Genomic DNA, 21,480 nt, shown 5'->3' on the forward strand with positions numbered 1-21,480 from the left:
TTTCTGGGGTTTTCCCACTTTTGTTTTGTCTTTCGCAGTATTCATGTCACTTCACTGAATGGCTTGGTAATGTAGCCTGTTGCTTCTGGGTTTAGAAACTTAAGGCTAAACAAGTCTATCTATTTAGGCGTAAGCTCTTGTTACTTTCCATTTGATAAAATTTGCAGCTCATGTTTGGTCCCAGTAATGTATGTTATTACTGAACATGTCGTTGTTGCACATTGATGAAATACAGTAAAGGAAATACATAATAATATATGTTTAAATCTTCTGAAAGGATTTTTACAGAGATAATGACTTTTTTTCCCACTTTCTAGGTGGAAATAGGTAAGGGCCAGAGTAGCTGCAGGTTTTAATTCCAGTTATTCCAATCAGATTCCACCTGTTCACACAGTGCATCCATCCATCCATCCATCTTCTATACCGCTTATCCTTTTCAGGGTCACGGGGAACCTGGAGCCTATCCCAGGGAGCATCGGGCACAAGGCGGGGTACACCCTGGACAGGGTGCCAATCCATCACAGGGCACAATCGCACACACATTCACACACTACGGACAATTTAGAGATGCCACACAGCCTACAACACATCTTTGAATTGAGCTAGGAAACTTGAGTATCCGGAGCAAACCTCTGAAGCACGGGGAGAACATGCAATCTCTACACACATGGCGGAGGCAGGAATTGAACCCCCAACCCCAGAGGTGCAAAGCAAACATGCTAACCAATAAGCCACCATGCCCCAGATCAAGTTTTAAAACTGGAAACCTTGCTTGGTTGTTTCTCCAGTCTTTACCTGTCCAGTTTCAGTGAACCTGTGCAAACTATAGCCTCAGATTACGCATTGTAACCCAACGTGGTCTTCTGCTATTGTAGTCCGACCGCCTCAAGGTTTGATGTGTTGTGTGATCCGAGACACTTTTCTGCCCACCACGTTTATAAAGAGTGGTTATTTGAGTCACTGGAGCCGTCCTGTCAGTTTGAACCAGTCTGGCTTTCACACCAACAACCCGTTTCCACCCGCAGAGCGGCTGTTCACAGGATGTTTTGTTTTTCGCACCAAATTCTAAAGACAGTTGTGCATGAAAATCGCAACAGATCAGAAGTTTCTGAAATAAACAGGCCCATCTGGCACCAACTGAGATCACGTTTTTTCCTCTTTCTAGTGCTTGATGTGAACATTAAGTGCTCTTGACCTGTCTGTGCATTACGTTACATGATTGGCCAAGTGGATAACTGCATGAATTAGTAGGTGTCCTTGTGTTGTTCAGGGTTGAGAACCTGTGTAACGTGGCAGGTGAGTGTACATGCTAATGGGAATGTCACCTACCAGTAATCAATCTCAACTTGTGTGGCCACAAGCCCTACAACAAGCACTTATAATAAAGGTCAAAACTATCTGTTTGTATTAAAATGAGGTATACATAATTTGCATGGATGTAGTATGCATACTTTTAGTATGACAATGATGTGTACATCGTAAAGACACTTCCATCCCTGTGCAAATCGCTTGTAATAACTACAGACGTCCTACAGAAACATTACTTAACAGACACGGGTCTGGAACTCTTAGACCATACAACAAATGACTTTGGTGACAAAATGTAGTCAGTGTTCTTTTAGTCTGTTTTAAGGCAATACATGTAATGCATCTTTTCTCTGCTGATATGAACATCATGGCTGTAAAGTGTGTAATGCCAGCATTTATGCAGTAGGGTTTTTTTTTTTAATAAAGAATACAATGTGGAATAATTGTTGAACATGTGGTCGGCTTGGTCAGTTAACTACCAGCAGAATCACAAATGTAGAGACTTGTCTCCAAAATGTGGTGGTTTTAAGGCACTAGTGAAGTTAAACTTGACAGATGTTGTAGTAGACAGTGGGTCGCTCAATAACCGTGTCTCCAACCACCTCGTACATGCAGTCTTTTCCTGCAAGCAGCGGCACCTCAGCCAAATTCTCCATGTGTTGGCTATGATTTCTATTCTGGCATGATCCACCGGCTGGTCCCTGAGGGGAGAAAAAGATAAACGTCTGTCGTAATGTGGGTTTTAAACGCAACATTATATTGGTAGCGAGATAGATATTAAATGTCAAAATATTGAAAAGTTTCAATGTAATCTGCAGTGGTGTCTAGATACAACTGGTCAGTCATACCCTTTTATCAGTGGCAAAGTTTTTCTGACACAAATGGCCAATGATTCCAGCTGCCAGGGAGTCTCCTAGTACATTAATCATTGTTCGAAATCGATCTCTTTGAAAGGAAAAAGTAAGAAAAGACAACACAGATAAAACACTCTAAACCAGAAAGCATGCATATACGTACAATCAAGTGAAAAAATAAATACACCACATGGAAATTGTTGGCTTTTTTTTTTTTTTTTTTTTTTTTTTTTTACATATTTAATCATTTTTTAAACAGTGTCTATTAATAAAGTTGACATACTTGAACAAAACCACAAGGAAAATGACTTTTTTCAATTATTTGTTCAACAGAAATATCAATAGATGCGATATCTTCTGTGGAAAAAGTAAGTACACCCTTGGCCTCAGAAGCTAGTATTGCCCCCTTTAGCGGAAAGAACTTCTTGTAGGTGTTTTGCGTAATTGTCCACCAGTCTCTGACATCCGCTTGCTGGAATTTTTGACCACTCTTCCATGCACTATTCTTTCAGTTACAAGATGTTTGAGGGTTTTCTTTCATGTACTGCCTGTTTTATATCCCCCCACAACATTTCAATGGGATTCAAATCCGGGGTTTGACTAGGCCATTCCATAATCCTCCATTTCTTCTTTTAGAGCCATTCCTTGGTGGATTTGTTAGTGTGCTTAAGATCATTATCCTGTTGAAAGGTTCACTTTCGGTTCAACTTCAACTTTGGAACAGATGTCCTCACATTATCTTCAAGCACTCTTTGATATGATGCAGAATTCATAGTTGAATCAATGAATGCAAGCTGTCCAGTCCCTGAGGCAGCGAAGCAACACCAACCCATAACATTTCCACACCACCTTGCTTCACAGTTTCTATGAGGTGTTTCTGCTGAAAAGCTGTCTTTGGTCTGCACCAAACATGTCTGCTGTTACTGTGGTCAAACAATTCTATCTTTGATTCATCTGTCCAGAGCACCTTATTCCAACAGGTCTGATCTTTGCCTATATGATCATTGGCAAACTGTAGTCTTGCAAAGGCTTTTTCGTGATATGCCTCACATTCAGGACAAATTTGCACAATCTCTTTCTGATTGTAGAAGCACGCACTTTGACACCAACAGTTGCAAGACTTACTAGCAGATCCTGTGATGAAATTCTGGGGTTCTTGGAGACTTCTTTTTGCATCAGACAGTCTGCTCTTGGGCTGAATTTGTTGGGACGGCCAGTCCTGGACTAATTGGTAGTCGTTTGAAATCCGCACCATTTGTAGTTGATTTTCTTTACAGTGGAATGATGTACTTTACATTTCAAATAATTTGCAGATCTTTTTAAATCCCTTGCCAGACCCATAGGCATCCACATCCTTTTTTCTGAAGGCCTTACAGAACTCTTTAGATCTTGGCATGACGATATCACACACCTCAATAACAAAGGGAACACCAGACACTAGATATGAGAGGGGCATAAATAAGACCGGTTCCACCTGCACTCCCTAAGCAGGTTCTCATCACTGGCACCCGATCTTCAACACCCGATTCTGATTTTACGGCTTTGAAGGTGTGATAAATGTAGGGGTGTACTTACTTTTTTCCATGTGACTGATCAGTTTTTTGTTGACTTAAATTTTGAAAAGTACTAAAAAATGTCATTTTTGTGCGTCATTTGATAGATTACATCAACTTTATTAATACACCCTGTTTCAAAGAGGATCAAATGTTTGCTTGTCCAAATATGGCAGAAAAGCCAACAGTTTCCATGGCATGTACTTATTTTTTCCACATGACTGTACATTTATGCACTCGACTGTATTCTGCATATGGAATTCAACACAACGGAGAATGCTGTTACAGGAAAGTAATCAATGATAAAAATGTTTGATGCAGCCAGGAGGAGTTGATTATTTTCCTATAACAGCAACTCACAAAACTGTTTATTCCTCTTATACCACAGCGATTTCCAACGATTACATTCATCTTCAGTAACTGCTTTATACTGGTCAGGCCTCTTATTTTTTCTCTCTTGAATTTAACCCTTTACTGCATGGTGTTGCCGAATGGCAACAATTAATTTATCTCCAGTTTTGTGATAATAATAATAATAATAATAATAATAATAATAATAATAATAAAAGTAATAATACAAAACTACTATTTTCCTAGGTAACTAGAAAAAAGGGGCTTTAACTTTGACATAAAAAAAAGCCTTGTCAGATGACCAGGAAGTGCTGTTTTCATTTCCTTTTCATGGTGAAGGTCATGCTTGGAGGGCTCTCAAAATTTTATTCATTTTCAATATTTAGGCAAAATTACTTAAAGGGGGGGAAAATGAAACACTATCTGAGAGAAGCTAACATTTATTTTTTCCCATTTAAACAAGTTTATATATTTTGAGAATTTTGTTAAATGGTATGACGTAATTGTTGCCCTATGGCAACAACATGCGATAATGGAGCTGTGGTATGTGCATTCATGGATTGAAACAGGCCTACCTAGCAAAAAATACACTCGGCTTCTCTAATAGTATGTTTACATTTTTCCACATTCAAAGCAAGAACAACTGGTGTAATTTCAGACATTTTGCAACTGCTCCTTATTTGGTAAATTTTCTGTTTCAAGGGAAAGAATTAAAAAGATACTTCACCCAAAACATGTTTGGATCTAATGTTTGTGTGTATTTTCCATTTTGAGTGAGTAAATCCATTCACATATTTTTAACACTGTAATTCCTTTCTAGAAAATAGAAAAATAGTTTTGTTTTTCAAATTAAAAAAAAAATTATTTGAACTAATTCACGTAATAAAAATCCATTAATTTTTTTTATGTAAATGTAATAATTCATGCAGTAGAGGGTTAATAAGACAACAACAACAACAACAAACACAGCTTGTCAAGTTCCAGAGAAACTGGAAAGCTCTGTCCTGAAGACTTTCCTGTGGTGGAAAACCTCCACTGACACTGGAGACTCCTTCTTCAACTGCTAAACTCCTCGAAGAAAACTTCACCATATCAACTTTTCAAAAATTGGTTCATGTTTCCCTGCCATACAAGTCGCTGTGTAGATTGTTACTATATAAACAATAACGTCTTAGAATGAGCGCGTTAGTATAAACCTTGCAGCTGGAACTATTGTCAGAGCCATGCTGCTATAGTAAATGAATCAACACCTTCTAGCCAATCAGAGTTGAGCATTTAACAGGGCTGTGGTATAACAAATAATATTAGATAGTATACTGTACATGATAAAAAATTTTTTTTTTTAAATAATAGAGCATTTCTAAAAAATATTTAAAAATATTCTCTTTTTTTGTCCATCATTTATTATAAAGGTATATTTTATATTTCATGGGCCGTTCATAAACGCTTTTTTCATTATGTGGCATAACATTATTTCATTATCACAGTACACCATCACAGCCCAACTATATAATTTTTCATCACTAAGGATATAGAAGTTATGTTCAACTTGCAGAATCCAGTCGATGGCCACAATCAGTGTGACGTCATCTGGTGGCAATCCCACAGATGTCAGCACTATCACCATGGTTACGAGGCCAGCCTGCGGGATGCCTGCAGCACCAATGCTTGCAGCAGTGGCCGTTATGCTGTCCAGTATAGAGAAAATGTCAGTAAAAATGCACTGTACAGGGCTGGCAGTAACATTTTAAAAAATAATGCAGAGAGATTTTCAGTATAAATTTTAGATCTAGTATATTTTTTAAACTTCATTTTTAATCAAGATTCTGCATCATATATTGTGAAGCATGGGTTATTTCTACCAGCTACAGTTATCGGAATATTCTGAACAGGGCACAAGAAAGTCTAATCAGATAGTGTGAATAAAACCCTATATGTACAAGACAGCTGAGAGTAAATCATACATGCATAATTTGACTTAGCTTCCTGCTGAAAATTCCAGCATTGTTAGCTGCCAAAACACAAGCCGAGCTGGTTAAACTGGTGGACCATCTCTGCCAGCTGATAAGTGTTGGTAGGAAGGAAACCGATTCGGAATTACCGTTACTAATGATACATTGCAAACAAGTTTTTCTTACGAAAACAGCACAACACTGAGGCAATTAGAAAATCTCAAAGCATTTACTGATCCGTTTCATCAACTAATTAGGAAGCTGGAAAATAACTTACCAGCTGGCAAAAATGCTCTAGCAGCTTGAGCACCTCGTAGCAGTGAAGACCATGCTGGATTTTTCAGCGTGGTTTTTAGATCACCTTAATATAAGACAAATACTTAGCAGAATGGAAATTTTGTTTAGGTTTAATGAGAAAGTTTGCTTTGACTGGTATAAAGTATGAACTGAAATGTGCATCCTTCACACACACAGCAGAATCTGCTTTTAAGCACCATAGAATTCTGAAAAACAGCTTTCTCCAGTTTTTATGTGCTTGACTATGCTATAAAAGCTGGTAGAATATGTATTAAAAAAAAAATGCTTTAAGCCTACTAATTTGATATAAGCCTACTATTTGTTGCAGTAGTATGTAGGTTTGGATATAGCCAGATGCAGTAAATGGTTGCCATTGCAGCCAGAAAAGTTGCAGCTACAGTATAATCTTCCTCAGTTTCACTTTTAGAAAGAAAAAAAAAGTGAAATCTAAAAGTTTAAGGGTTCCTCTGTAGTCTATCTAGAGGAACCCTTAAAAAATTCTGTGCAGCAGTGTTTAACTAACCGAACGGACTATTCGACTATTCAAAGAACCCTAGAAAAACAGTGTTCTACATCGCTCTTTTGACACACATGACATTTTGGACATATCCCCCACTGGTGATCATTTTGATTACATAATCATGCTGACTTTTTGATACGAGTCTGAGCTCCTATTTGCTTATGGAAGTCCGTGTGATGTAATTGGCCACCAAACAAGGCAGCAGTATGTTTACCTTATTGTCACCATCTGTCCAAAATCAAGCTCATACTCGTTGACCTGAGCGATGAAGATGGCTGCCACCGCTTCATAGAGAGCAGTGCCGTCCATGTTGATGGTGGCACCCACGGGCAAGACAAAGCGTGCAATCTGTCTTTCTACATGACAGTTCTCCAGCAAGCACTTCATTGTAATGGGCAACGTGGCAGAACTGTGGCAAGAATTATATTACACGAAGCCATGAAATGACACACTTCCCTAAAATAAAACTTCAAATTGTTGATGAAAATTTATTTGTTTCTATTGACAATAAAGTTGATTTGTTATTCAAAATAATGTCTTATAATCTGAGATTATCTTCATAGTTTATATGTACACTCCTTCCATGAAGAGGATCCACAAGCATAGAAAGGTACTGTGTCTTTTGTCCCCATTATTATTATTATTATTATTAGTAGTAGTAGTAGTAGTAGTAGTAGTAGTAGTGCTAGTAAACCAGATGATAATAAATTATGCCCGTTCAAGGTCATTTAAAATTTGGGTCAATGGGACATTGATCAATAGTGAATATAATATGATGGTTAACTATTTATTGCTCTTTCTAACCTTGAGGACGTGGCTAAGGCAATGACCATAGCTTGCAGCAGTCCTCTGATGAACTTGAAGGGGTTTTTGCGTGTTAAGAGGAAATAAAATAGAGGAAGAAGAATGAAGCCATGGATGAACAGTCCAGTCATAACGGTCACTGCATACCAGCCCAGCTTCTTCCCCAGAGTGGAGGGGTCACTCATATCCACGATCTTCGCAGCCACCAGAAAGACGATCCCAAAGGGGAAATACCTTCCGAAGAAAATGAGACAAACCAGGAGCAGGTTCTGAGCTAGTGACCAGATGGTCAGTTGGGTGGTCAAATCCCAGATCACTAAACCATTTTATGATTTTTGTTTTCATTTCTGGTAATCTTTTCGAACTTTGCTTATCGACATGCAAACTTTTACTCCACCATCAAATGAAATGTTATTCGGAGTGAACTCATTTTTATGATCTTCCTTGCGATGAAGGACATGCCACTATACATAGATAGTGATACGGTTTACAAACACACATTTTCGTGCTTCTCTTACCACACCGCTGCATTGATGATCTGCATGACACACTCATTGATGCACTTGCAGACGTTGACTAAAGGTGCACCTCGCTCACCCATTTTGCCAAGCAGGAGCCCTGAAACCATGTAAGTATGTTAATTTTTCTAATCTGCTTTCCATGTAGGCACTCGTGTCAAAAAGTCTCACCCATAGTGGCTGAGAAGATGACGATCCCCAGCACATTCATTTGGTGGCTGCTTCCAGGATATATCTTATAGTGAATATCAGGACGTGGAGTGAGATCCAGTAACACCGTGTAACCTTTAGGATGATCCTCGTCTGGCATCAGGTAAACAAAGTTGTGCTGCTTGTTGCTGTCTGGTGTTTGAAGAACAGGTATAAGATTCGTCTTGTACTGCAGAACAGGATAAAAACAGAAAGGCATGCATTTGTAGAAACTGTAGCCAAAGTATAGAGTAATAGCGTTTTAGACAACATGATTGAAAGTGTGAGTATTATAACAGTTAACTTGGCCAAAACGTGGACTTACTCACCTGCTGAAATGTGGCCTCTATGAGATTTGAAGGAATCATGTTCCTGAAGAAACAGAAATAAGCACAAATTAGGAGTTTAACAATTTGTGAACTGAAGGGAAAGAACACATCTTACAGCTAGTTTGGACACACAAACACGCACGCAGACATAAAAGTCGTGTAGCAAAGCAGAGTGGATATTAATCAGCCTTTTGGAATGAGGATCTTCTGCAGCAATCACCAACAGTTCTCCGTACAGATTACTAAAAATAACTTAACTACTCTTCTGCTTTAATTGGATTGTGTAGGAAAGGATGCCGTGGCAGATCTAGATGCATAGCAGGAATGAGTTGAAAAGATTGATGTACAGAGAGTAGGAGACAAAGTGCTAGAAGATTTTTAACAGACTTGTCATAAGGATCACAGTTGTTTTACCGAAACCGTACAGATTTCAGTACACTCCTCTTTGAGTTCTGAATTTTCTGTTCTGTTTAATGAAATAAATAGAGAATTTAAAAATCTCAAGGGTTCCACCGTTGGCCCTCTGGAGGAACCCTGAAAGTGTTTTCCTGTCAGAAAGGGAGTATAGAACCCATTTAATCCATGTAGGCTAAGAACGCGTATTTATACAATGCACTCTTAAAGAACCCTTGAACAGCATTCCACGTTTCTGGGGTCGTGTGATATTATATCATAAGGTGAATGATATATCAGTTTTAGACCTCTTTACCACAATTCTATACACTGTATGGCAGAAATGATTGTGGACACATGATTATCACACCCACATGTGTTTGTTTGTTGAACATCCCATTACAGATGTTTGCTGTTATAATAATCTCCCTTCTTCTGGGAAGGCTTTCCACTAGATTTTGGGGTGTGGCTGTGGGGTTTTGTGTTCATTAGGCTACAAGAGCATTAGTGAGGTCAGGTACTGGGGTGCAGTCAACGTTCCAGTTCATCCCTATGGTGTTCAGCAGGGTTGAGGTCAGGGCTCTGTACAGGACACTCAAGTTCTCCACTCCAAACTTGGCAAACCATGTCTTCATGGACGTCCCTTTGTAAACAAGGGCATTGTCATGCTGGAACAGGTTTGGGCCACTTAGTTTCAGTGAAGGGGAAACTAATGATGCAGCATTCCAGACAATTGTATGCTTCTAGTTCGTGTGCAGTTTGAGAAAGACCCACATATTGGTGTGATGTTCAGGTGTCTATGTATAGTTTATATTCCTGAGGAAAATGTCGATATTCGCAAAAAACTGTCTGTGTTAGCCTTTGACATCAGCTATCTAGTGCATGCTCTGTGTTCACATCTCCCTGTTGCTTAGCAGCAGTGTTTTGCCTACATGAATTTACGAAACCCATTTGAACGCCCTGTCGGCACACATGTTGCTCCTTAATAAAAGAAAAATTAACCAGATTTCAAATTTACTCTTAGGAACAGAGCGGAACTTCTCAGGTGTCTGAGAATACCTGATGAGGTCGAGCAGAGCGTCTGCTGAGGTCATCACCGGACCTCCTCCCAGCCTGGTGCGCTCCATGTCTGTTGCAAAGCCTGGTTTGATGATCACCACCAGTACAATGCCAACCACAACAGCAGTGAAGGTGGTCCACAGGTAATAGGTCACAGTTAGCAAGCCCATATGACAACAGGCTTTGGATTCCATCGATGACAGGCCTGACATTAAACTAAAGACGGGACAGGTTCAAATCAGTGTAAATTGATGGTTAGTCTTGATGTGATATATTTTTAAGCAAACATTACCTTGAGGTGATCAGGGGCAGAATTAGCATTTTTAGCATTCTCATCAGGAGTTCACCAGGGAACGAGAAATAGATCTTTGCCTTAAAAAAAAAGAGACATTTTGATAAAAATAAAAAAGTTTGTAGATGGGTTGATTGATTTGTTGTTGTTTTTTTTTTAAAGTATACATTTTTTATACTTTCAAAATCTTAATATTTTGAAAATATAAAAGTATGAAACCCCTAAGACAATACCGTAGAACCTGCCTTAGATGACTGATTTAATGTTTTATTAAAGTAAAAAAATTACAGTATTACTCATTACACCCAATTGTTATGTATTTAGCTTAAGCTAATAATATATTTATTTGGATAATCAGTCCTGTTAGGAAATGATCTGCATCTTATATCACAGCTCTGTTAATTGCTCTAATCTGACTGGTCAAAGTGTTGACTGGTCAAAGTGCACACCTAGGACAATAGGATTTATATTAATGTGCTCATTTTAATACATTATTTCTATAATAACACAGTTGTATAGTTGAAGCTCCACATCAACAGATATGTTTTTAAATGTGTGTAATTGTAATTGTTGATGTAGTAAAGCTCCCTTTAACATTTTTGGATGGAAGTCAGTGCTTTGTAAAGCTGCATTTTTGTGTCTTATTAAATCAAGAGAGAGAGAAAAAACGGTTTCCAGTTGTTATAATGTAAGTGATAATGGGAAATAACTTCTTTCATGGACTTTCCACAATATTAAACCTAACTAGAAATGGATCAAATGTACATTTGGTAATAGTTATGATGTTAAAGGAAGAGCAGGCCTCTCTCTCTCTGGATTTGGAAAAGGAGTTTGTTTTGATATTGTGCTGGGTTTTGGGCTGTTTTTGTCACCCAGGCTTGTCACTTTTGCTTGCCAAAATGAAGAGAGACAAGGTGCAAAACCAGTCAAACATTTGAACAGCTCCTTCATGCCACAATAAAATGCTAAACACTGTAAAGTTCATTCAGCACTGAGTGTAATAACATCTATGAAGACTTTAGTTATCCAATTCATTGTGTCTAGCTGTAGTAGTAGGACTGGAAGTTTATTGATTTAAATTTCTCACCATACCTGCGTGGAAAGTTCACATCCCCTGAGTGTGTAGCCAAGGATGCATCCTGTAAACACTCCGAGCACAGACAGAGTCAGCAGCCCGTTTCGTTTCACATAGTCCCTGATGTATATGATGAAGGCACTATGCAGCAAGTTCTTTACACCGTTCAGTCTGTTTTTCCCCGATCCGATCGGAGAGAAGAAGCCGTGCTCAGAGCGAACATCCTCGGGGATCAGGAACTCCTCCATGCTGTAGTGCTGTAAGGAAACTTCTCTACTATAGGATTAGACAAACGTGGCTCCATACAGCTGGGAGAACACAGCTTAAGGAGCTGGGAGAAGTCCCGTTAAGGAGCTAAGAGGATTAGAGCTCAGTGATTGTAATCACCTGTTTGTTGTCTGCCATGGCATTTGGTTGTGAGCATTGTCAAAACCCACAGTACAGTTAGCCTTTGATTGTGGGGAAGTCTGAGTGTGTTCAGGAGTCCAATCTCTTTGCAAATAGCTTCAAATTTGTAACTACTGATTATTATCATTATTATAGCTGGAATAATAATGATCCTTATGGTCCAAAGATCGGTTCAGGATCGGTCCAGATCGGTTCAGGATTTGATGGAAACCTTGTTCAGTTAGAAAACAATTGAGAGAAAGTTGTTCACTGACAATTCACGATGATCCTACAGAGACTAGTAAGAACGCTGAGCCTACTGGACTTCAATATACTGTACCGCTCTGCATCCTCATGTTGGATGACCTCAGGAACTCAAGATTGGCCAAACCCCCCAGGGCTGGGAGCTCAGTCCATTGTTGAACCCATGACCGTGTTGCAAAATACAGCTGAAATCACATCCTCCATTTAACTGAAGACATTACTATAGTGAGCCACATTAGCAGCATGGCTTGAAGACTGGCGTGGAACTAGACCAATGGACCACAAAGAGTCTGACATCCTTTGTACACTTTTCTGCTCACAAGCTTCAGAAAGTTAAAGACTGCAATCTGCTTGGCTTCCTGCACTTCACTGTGCCAACTTCCAGCAGGAAAACAAACTTTTGCACAAAGTGAGTTTTTTGGAGATTAAAAAAAAGGCGTGTCTTTATTAATTATCGATCATTATCAACCAAGAGATCACCAGTGGTGAGAAAACAAGATATTTTGCATGTACATTGGGCTGGTCTGTAGTTGTAAACTGCCTGTGGTTTTTTTTAACAGCCTTGTCTGTCAAAACACATCTTTCTGTGAAAGTAGGTGGTTCTTGGCTGTGTTTATTGACAAGCTGTACCATACTCGAAGATATACTAGACATCAGGTTTGTAAGGCTGGAGTGGAAACAACAATGTCTCTTGATGTGCACAAAGCATGAAATAATTGTTGACTTCCAAATGACCCACAGTAATCTACCACGATCCCTTTGATCCTCCAGCACAGCTCAACTTGAGCCACAATCCCTCAAGGTACAAGGAAGGCATGTATCCAGACTTTATCCAGGAGATATCCAAGATTTTAGCTTGGTAGTATTAATTACACCAGAGAACAAATATTTTGCTACCTGGAAAGTTTTGGAAGTATTTGATGGATTTTGGACTGCTGAGCTCAAAAATCACTTGTGATTGTTCCTGTCACGTACAGTTTTGAAAAAAAAATTGCAGATTTTGTGTTTGCAATCCTCAATTTCAATGTTGCCCACAATGCAAGTAAAGAAATGTTTTCTAGACATGTCCAGACATGACTGGGCATGTACAGCCATGAGCCCAAGCCATGACATGAGCTTGAATATATTGTGGATCATGAGCAGATCCTTTCTGTCTCCACACTTTGGCCAGAACTTTTGTGGCTCATTTCCGTATTTCTTTGCGAATTCTAATCTGGCTTTCGGATTCTTACTGCTGATGAGTTTGCATCTTATGGTATGGCCTCTATTTTTCTGCACGTTAAGTCTTCTTCCAATGGTGGATTGTGATACCTTCACTGCTGCCCAGTGGAGGTTGTTGTTGATGTCACAAACTGTTGTTTTTGGGGTTTTCTTCACAGCTCTCACAATGTTTGTCATCAACTGCTGTTGTTTTACTTGGCCCAACCAGTTTGATGTCAGGTTGTTAGTACACCAGTGGTTTCTTTCTTTTTCAGGACATTCCAAATTGTTGTGACTGGCTATGCCCAATGCTTGTGCAATGGCCCTGATAGATTCTCCCTCTTTTGTCCGATAGATAGCTGTCTAGTCTTCAAGTTGGTTTATTCCTTTTGACAACAAATACCGTCTTTACAGGTGAAACCTAGGGCTCAAACCAAGAGTAGACTTTTCATTCTTTAAACAATTAATGTAACAGGGCACACCTGGTCAGATGTTCCAATATTATTGATCATTTGGAAAAAATGGGTGGTTCAAACAAAAAAGGCACCATGTTCTAAGTTGTTTAACACATCTAGATATAAATATGAGGAAATTAAAGCATAAATACTGATCTTCCAAACCCAAATGTCTTCCACGTATAGCAAAAACAACAGAATTGGCCTTGCTGTTCCAATACTTTCAGAAGGGGCTGTAAATCACATGATATGCTAGGAATGCAGCTTGGATACACCAAGTACTTTTTCTTATATTTTCCTATAACAGGTTGCCCTGTTGTGTTTTGATCCTTACATCATATTACATTCAATTCAAGTCGCTGCTGTACATCTTTATTAAATACTGCAAATCACGATCACTTCCGAACAGATGGAACAAAACAAAATTCAGGAAACTAAATATTAAACTAAAACAACCATACACGAATACACACTAAATCATTACCAAACATGTTTTATTAGTTGATACACTCTGACAACGTGATGCATTAAGACAAAAAAATAAAATAAAATACTTGAATTCAAACGGGAAATTGATCAATAGACGAGGTGTAGAAAATACATGAAAAACGATTGAGTGTCTTTTAAGGCAGACCTCTTAGCATTATAATTTACACTGATTACACTCACATACATACATTTCGTTTACAATGACACCTACCACCAGCATTAGAGTCATGTGCTTCAGCTACTTCAAGCAAACCATTCATGTAATTCCCAGCCTTCTGATGAACTATTACTAAGACTTGTTCCATTTGTACGTTGAGCCACATTAAGTTAATGTACGTTACCATGAACATATCCCTGCTGCGACATGGAATCCCATACTGTCAATAACACTGCATATGTATTAGGTTAATATGCTGCTGAAATGAATTATACAATATGTATATTAATGCTGTTCTGGGAAAACCCAGGTAAAACTTCTGATAGGGGCTGCTGGGGGGGGGGGGGGGGGGGGGGGGGGGGGTTTTGGCATATCTAATTAGGGCTGCAATGATTTGTTAACAATCACTTACATTATGAACAATTATCAAAGTGGACTTTCTTAACCAACAACAGAAACGATTAGAGTCTACTCATCGAAGCCTCTGGAGGCTCCAGGCCTCTACAACCGCACCACACAGCGCTGTTAAGAGCTTTAGAGAAAAAGCAAATCGACTGATTTCACTTGCAACATACAGAACTCTAGCTTAAATAACAAGAACACTAACCGTTTCGAGTTCACGTGAAGTGTGACCATCTCTCTCGCAGACAGGCGAGGCTTGGCGGCAACGATAAAGAAATCAACAAGCAATATGTAAAAAACACTGACGTTTCACCTTAAAAACAGTAAATGTACAATATGGCCTGTGTAAAGCGGAGATGTCCGTCATGGCAGCACACTGAAGAGATGCACAAACAAAAGCGACTGAGAACATGTCAAATCTCCTCAACTATTGACATTACGGCCTCGTGTTATATTTCATGGAAGGGACATGATTTTTCCGCCCGATGCGGTAGTAGAATATACACAACAAATTCATCATTTAATGAGGCCTGTCATGTTTCACCTGTTTAATTTTAGCTTGCTGAGATGAATGAGGATGAAACATCCATGTGATATAATACAATTTAGATAAAGAGGTAAAGGGAAAGATCTCTTTAAATCTTCGAATTTCAATCTTGTCTATCTTTTCTATAAAATGAGCAGAGTCATTTTACCTTGGTTATTGTTATAGTCAAAGGCAATAATCATTCATCAGTCCCTCAAGGATTTCGTGATTTTGTGATCGCAGAAACGAATGCAAAATCAAGCACACTGCACAATATTCGGAGCTTGCGATTTTTCAAAATTACCACAGATTTGGGCCAAGACGTGACAAGTGACGTCATGACAACGGCACAGCAAAATCAAGCATTTTTTGCCGCAACAATCACAAAAAAAACCCCTCTAAATCCTGTATGGACTGATCAGATTAGCCCGAGAGGAGAAAGTGAGTAGAGTAAGGTTAAATTTTAAGTTGTTCCTCACAGTTTTGTCGAAACAACAACAACAAAAAAGACAAACAGTTTTGTTACAGCCTTTTTAATCTACAAGCCATATTTAAGCTGATAAATTTTGGAGACAGTTATTAAGTCTAACACGCTATAGGAACCCTTAAAGTGCACCTATTATGGTTTTGAAACGTGCCTAATTTTGTTTTAAAGGTCTCATACAATAGATTTACATGCATCCAAGTTCAAAAATCACTTTAATGTGCTAATAATTTAAACTGCAGCATTACCTTTTTTCCTCCCCAGTGTCAAAAATGACTCGTTAAATGATCCGTTCTAAAAGATTCATTCTAAACTCCTCCTTTAAGAAAGCATGCTCTGCTCTGATTGGTCAGATGTCCCAGTCTGCTGTGATTGGTCTACCGCTGTCAGAGTTTCAACTCCATCTGTTCACAAGCAGCCAGTGAAGACCAGAGGCGGGGTTTTTGTTACAAACCTACATAGAATAGTACAGGAAGTAAGTTTGTAATTGCTAACGATTCAGCTGTTCAGAATCGGTTCTTTCTTTTAGGAGTCAATAACTCCATTGTGTGCTTTGATTTTTGAAACTTTGTAGACTTTTTTTTACATTCACAAACAGCTCTATAACACACTACATAAAAGGAAATATCTGAATAGCATAATAGGTGCACTTTAAATAGTTCTATATAAAATCCTACAAAAGAAGGTTTCCCTTTAGAAAGCTTATCAACCAAAGAACCCTTAAGGAAGGAACCCTTTTTTTTTCTATGAATGTGCTAGACAAATATTGTCCTACATTGCATTTATCAGATGAAATTAAAATGGCAGTAGAAATGAAATAACCTCTAAAATTCACTCTGATTTATATAACATCTTAAACTGAAACAGAGTTATAAATATAAGACCACAACCACAAAGATGTACAAAAATATAAAATAATGTGAAACTGCATGAGTGCCTACTTCAATTAAACTTCCAGGTAACTTCTGCGGCACTGTTTTCCTACACCTGTGCGATGGGCCTATAGACTAGTGAGTCTCAAAGTGGGGGCCATGAAGCATCGTCAGGGGTTCCACCATTTAAACATTTGTTACAGTGGTGAAAATCCCAAACTCCATTATAAAATTTGGTTCATATAATATATATTATTAGTATTATCATATAGTATACTGTATATACACAGTATATTAACCTGTTTGACTTGAATTGAATGGGTAACTCAAAAACAAGCAGGCCTATACACAATATCAACTTGGATCTAATGTGTTTTGTTTGTGGCAATTTAAGGAATAAAAAGCTCAAATAAATACCCAAAATTAAAACCCCACGTTTAAATATGAAGCCTAATTTTTTTTATATATACACAATTAGCCTAATATATGAATAGTTGAAATTAAACGAGTCCCTAGTTCCAAAATGTTTGAGAATGCCTGCTGTAGCCTGAAAGATCTTATTTAGTGTTCAGCACTTAGGAGACACACGCGATACCTGTGCCCGAAGCGAAACTTATAATCAAGTATTAAAAACAGATTAAACGAAGACTGTATCTCCAATATTTATCATCCGGCATCAGTAACACCTAACATTTTAAATCTGCAGTAGCACCCTTCCGACAGCGTTCACAGTAATAAACCACTTCACTTTCATTAAAACGCTTTTCTGCATCTAATCTGCTACTGTTTCTGTATATCCAGTGTACGACTTCATACGAATAGAAACGTAGGAGTAGGAAGTAACAAGTTAGGAAAAGTCTTTTTAGAGTACATTAAGGAAACTTTGGTTATGGTGGTGAGGAGAGTTAAAAACTCCAAGACGCAAAACCCGCTCGAGATCATTCTCTCTGGGAAGCACTGAGATCTATCACCACTTGATAAAGACTAGACCTGCCAGTACGCCATACCCTAAGACGAGGAAAAGCACCTTCAGGAGCCGATCATGTTTGTCCTCCAACTCTCGCGAGAGAATTTCAAAGAAAGTAATAAAAATAAATGTGCCTGCTGCTAGGCCTTGGAGCACCACAGAAATAATACTTCCTGCCAGGTTCTGGGCGCTCTCGATACCCATTCCGAGGCCAATGCCGATGGGGATCATGAGGCTGACTGTGATGCCCAGCTTGCTGGCATCCCAAAGATGCAGTCCTGCTTTAGCCACACTGACCCCTAAAGCCATGGCTGCAAGGGTCTCGTGGATCGCCACTCCGAGGAAAAGGCTTCCTAATTTAGCACCATCTTCCTGAAGCCCGAGGGCAAGGCCTTCGAATACTGAATGAGCGGAGAGGGCCAGGACCAGGCTCGCAAGCCGCAGTGGTCCTGCCCGTGTTAGTTCTGCAGGGTTGAAATGACCGTGGTGATGAGAGTGATGATGTGAGTGATGATGCGAGCCCCGTGCTGGAGCGATAAATGGTGTGTCATACTCAGAGTCGCTGCCTGCCTCCGAGGTGCCGGCATTAAACGTCTCAAGGTCGATGAAGGGCGGTTTTTCCTTCCTGAAGGTCAGTACCGCCTGCTCGACAAACACGGTGAGGAAAAAGCCAACCATCATCATGGTCTCGGCCAGTGGGTAGTCGTTCGTGATCTTCAGCAGTTTTAGGGTCTGCTCCACCTGAACACAAACAGAACATGTTGACACTAGGGTATTATTCAGATGGGATAACGTTTCCAGACACATCGTGACCTCAGTATTGTAATTAAGCAATACTGCACGAGCAAGAGTGTGGTCATACTGAATACTAGCACAGCTGTGATTCTGCTTATTTTTGCTCCACTATCGGAAACAGATCCCAAAGAAGCCACGCTCATTTTATAGGATATACTTTATAGCTAGCTAGCTCACACAGATTTGTACATTCTTGTTTAAGGTGCTTCTGGGAAAGGAAATAGCTTCCTTTCTTCCTTTTCATTGACATCTGACGAGTATCATTTGCCATGTCGGCTGATGATGTCGCTAACTCTACTGAAGTAACCGTTTCAAACTAGGAAGTGGGATTTTATGTGGCGAGCACAGAAAAGTGGACTGATACGCAACGCACAGTGAAACATCCTAAGACCACTTATAGTAAATATAAGCACTCTTGGAATGCCGCTTGACCAATCAGATCAGTGGACTGGAACTAATATGGCATTTTGGTTGAGAAGCATTCCCCACATCAAAATTCATCACCAGGGGTATTGTACTGTGTTGTTATTTATTTTTGCAAAGCTTTCAGTGTCATATTTGAAAAATAAATCAAACCACTTCAAATTCATAGACAAACTTGGTTTATATGGTTCTATCTAATCATCTTCCAGGATGAACACACAATAACCTTGTTTGAAATAATAATGCATGATATTACATTGCGACGACATTTTTAATTGATTATATTACTAGACGTGCCAACCATTATGCATTTTGCGTAGGCGCTCTGCAAAAACAGTAGAGTATGCACATGTTAGAGAGCAAAGTGCTAATGTTTAGGGTTAATGTTGTGGGTAAAGTGTTATGGGTAAAGTATTTGGGGTTGGTGGGAGGGTCATTAGCCGCAAAGAAATGGTGTTGCTCCCTTTTTTTTGTCTGCTAGCAAGCAATATTTTTCTTTTGTTTTTTTTGTTTCTCTGTGGAAGCAAAACTGACTGGAATAAATGCCACCCATTCAGCAGCACTTTCATCTGACTCATCATTGTGAAGGGATTAAAAACACTATATGGAAATATGAAAAAATAAAACATACTTGCATACATATATATGGAAAGTTTAGCACTGGAGCTCTCTGTGAGATATCAGTTAAAAACACGAGAAAAGTAGAGTCTTTTTCTGCTTATGTTTTTCCGCATAAATATGATATAAAAAGTAAGAATAATGAGATACTAGAAGTCATAATCATGTGAAAAAGGAAAAAAAGTCATAATTATATAACAAGTCGTAATTTTGAGATACTATAATACTAAGTCATACTTATGAGATGGAAAAAGTCGCAATTATATCAAGTCATAATGATGAGATAAAGTTGCCTACTCTTCTGGTTTTGATCTCTTAGACAGTATGGTTCTGACATAAGCAGTAAATCTCACAATTATGACAAAATTATGACATCTCGTAATTATGACTTTATGTCTGGACATTAACGGTTGTATCTCATACTGATGACTTATGTTCATTCATTTTGCTGAACGAGATTCAAAGATCCGAGTCAGTAAAATGATCCGAACTTCCCATCACTACTACCCAGTACTACTCAGGCTATGTATTACAACGTAGAACTAAAATAGAGTTAATTGGGATTACACGCTTTCCTGCCACCTTATTAGGAACACCTATGTGGAAGGATGTGAATGCTTGTGCTAGGCTAAGTAAAGCTGTAACGCAGTAAAAAGCAGTATATGAGGCGCTCTAACACTCACCTTGTCTCTAACAGCAGGCAGAAGCGCATTGAAGCAGGTGGCCAGAAACACACCTCCTCCAAACGAGTTACTGAAAGCAACTGCCCTTCTGTAGCGTATGGCCTTGTCCAGGTCCGACTGCATCACTCGCACAGGGATGAGAATGGCACCGAGCATGAGGCCAAACATGCCCAAAAGGCACAGGATTTTACCTACAACCATCTCCATTGTTGTTGATGTTCAAATCCACAGCAGTCAGTTTATCAGGACAATAACAGCATGGCTTGAACAGGAACAGCTTCCTCGATCAGACCGCAGACTCGGACACGATCCCTGGCTGTTCAGGAAGAAACGGGAAAGCGAGTCACACTTATTTTTATCCATCATCATCATCATCAGGGTTTTTATTTACAACTGTAACTCATGACAAAAAACGCAGAGCTAGCTAATCACTATGCTAGCGGTGCTTAACAATAATATAGCTAGGGCATCAGAATCAGTCCTATTCGCCTGCTGTATTTAGTAGTAATGCTAATTGCTATGTAAATATGTATTCTGGAAATATCTCCTCATGTGCCAGGCTAAACTAGGAACTTTAGCACAAGCTCCTGACGAGCTAGTTCTCACTTTCAAAGCTTTTTCTAATGCCAACAGCTATTTTAGCTTTCCGGATATTAACCTATATTTGTTCCGAATAACTAGTGATACTGAATAACGTTAACATTAGGAATGTTTCCTCGCCGTTACCTTTTTTTTTTTTCCTCGGCTACATCCGCTTGTACGGATCACCTGTCGGGTTTCTATTTGCTGGTGTGGCTGAATGCTAAACAGCTCCCTGCTCCCTACGTAGGCGCACTACCTGAGGGAGGGTATGAAGTGTTCTGCACCCTATGTAGCCCACTGCATGTAGTGTAGAGTGACATTTAAAACACAGCCTGCACTGTTGGACGTATTTGAGAGAGATTGGAGGAATGATAATACCTCCCTGTACTCCCTGACAGTCCCATCTTGTTATATTAGTTGTCTGACGTGAACATTTAATGCAAAATGTCCTTTTTATTTTAGTAATAAAAAATTATGGGGGCAGTGGTGGTTTAATGGGTAAGGCTCTGGGCTATTGATTGGAAGGTCAGGGGTCTGAGGCCCAGCACTGCCAAGCTGCCGCTGTTGGGCCCTTCACGCTATCTGCTCCAGGGGTGCTGTATCATGGCTGACCCCATGCTCAGACCCCAACTTCCTGGCATGTTAGGGCATGCAAAAAAAAAAAAAAAAAAAAAAAAAAAAA

At 39.2% G+C, this 21,480-nt stretch overlaps 2 protein-coding genes across 3 annotated transcripts; both read right to left on the minus strand.

Moving 5' to 3' along the window:
• Nucleotides 1–1,259: 1,259 nt before the first annotated feature.
• Nucleotides 1,260–13,956, minus strand: slc1a8a (solute carrier family 1 member 8a). The gene is made up of 11 exons (XM_017478557.3): nucleotides 11,512–13,956; nucleotides 10,420–10,499; nucleotides 10,128–10,343; nucleotides 8,676–8,718; nucleotides 8,329–8,536; nucleotides 8,158–8,257; nucleotides 7,640–7,873; nucleotides 7,050–7,244; nucleotides 5,620–5,754; nucleotides 2,157–2,253; nucleotides 1,260–2,009 (listed from the first exon to the last, which is right to left on the minus strand). The coding sequence occupies exons 1-11, from the start codon at nucleotides 11,740–11,742 to the stop codon at nucleotides 1,851–1,853; spliced, it is 1,698 nt and encodes a 565-aa protein (XP_017334046.1). The 5' UTR covers nucleotides 11,743–13,956; the 3' UTR covers nucleotides 1,260–1,850.
• A 1,557-nt stretch (nucleotides 13,957–15,513) lies between these two features.
• LOC108271379 (zinc transporter ZIP3) lies at nucleotides 15,514–21,444 on the minus strand. 2 transcript variants are annotated; one of them, XM_017478950.3, is made up of 3 exons: nucleotides 20,943–21,444; nucleotides 20,217–20,532; nucleotides 15,514–18,438 (listed from the first exon to the last, which is right to left on the minus strand). In XM_017478950.3, the coding sequence occupies exons 2-3, from the start codon at nucleotides 20,421–20,423 to the stop codon at nucleotides 17,698–17,700; spliced, it is 948 nt and encodes a 315-aa protein (XP_017334439.1). In that variant the 5' UTR covers nucleotides 20,424–20,532; nucleotides 20,943–21,444; the 3' UTR covers nucleotides 15,514–17,697. The 2 variants fall into 2 exon arrangements, with proteins under 2 accessions (XP_017334439.1, XP_017334441.1); XM_017478952.3 differs by lacking the exon at nucleotides 20,943–21,444 and adding an exon at nucleotides 20,823–20,938.
• Between the last annotated feature and the right edge of the window lie 36 nt (nucleotides 21,445–21,480).

The sequence above is a fragment of the Ictalurus punctatus genome, chromosome 10 (genome assembly GCF_001660625.3).
Source record: "Ictalurus punctatus breed USDA103 chromosome 10, Coco_2.0, whole genome shotgun sequence".
NCBI lineage: Eukaryota > Metazoa > Chordata > Actinopteri > Siluriformes > Ictaluridae > Ictalurus > Ictalurus punctatus.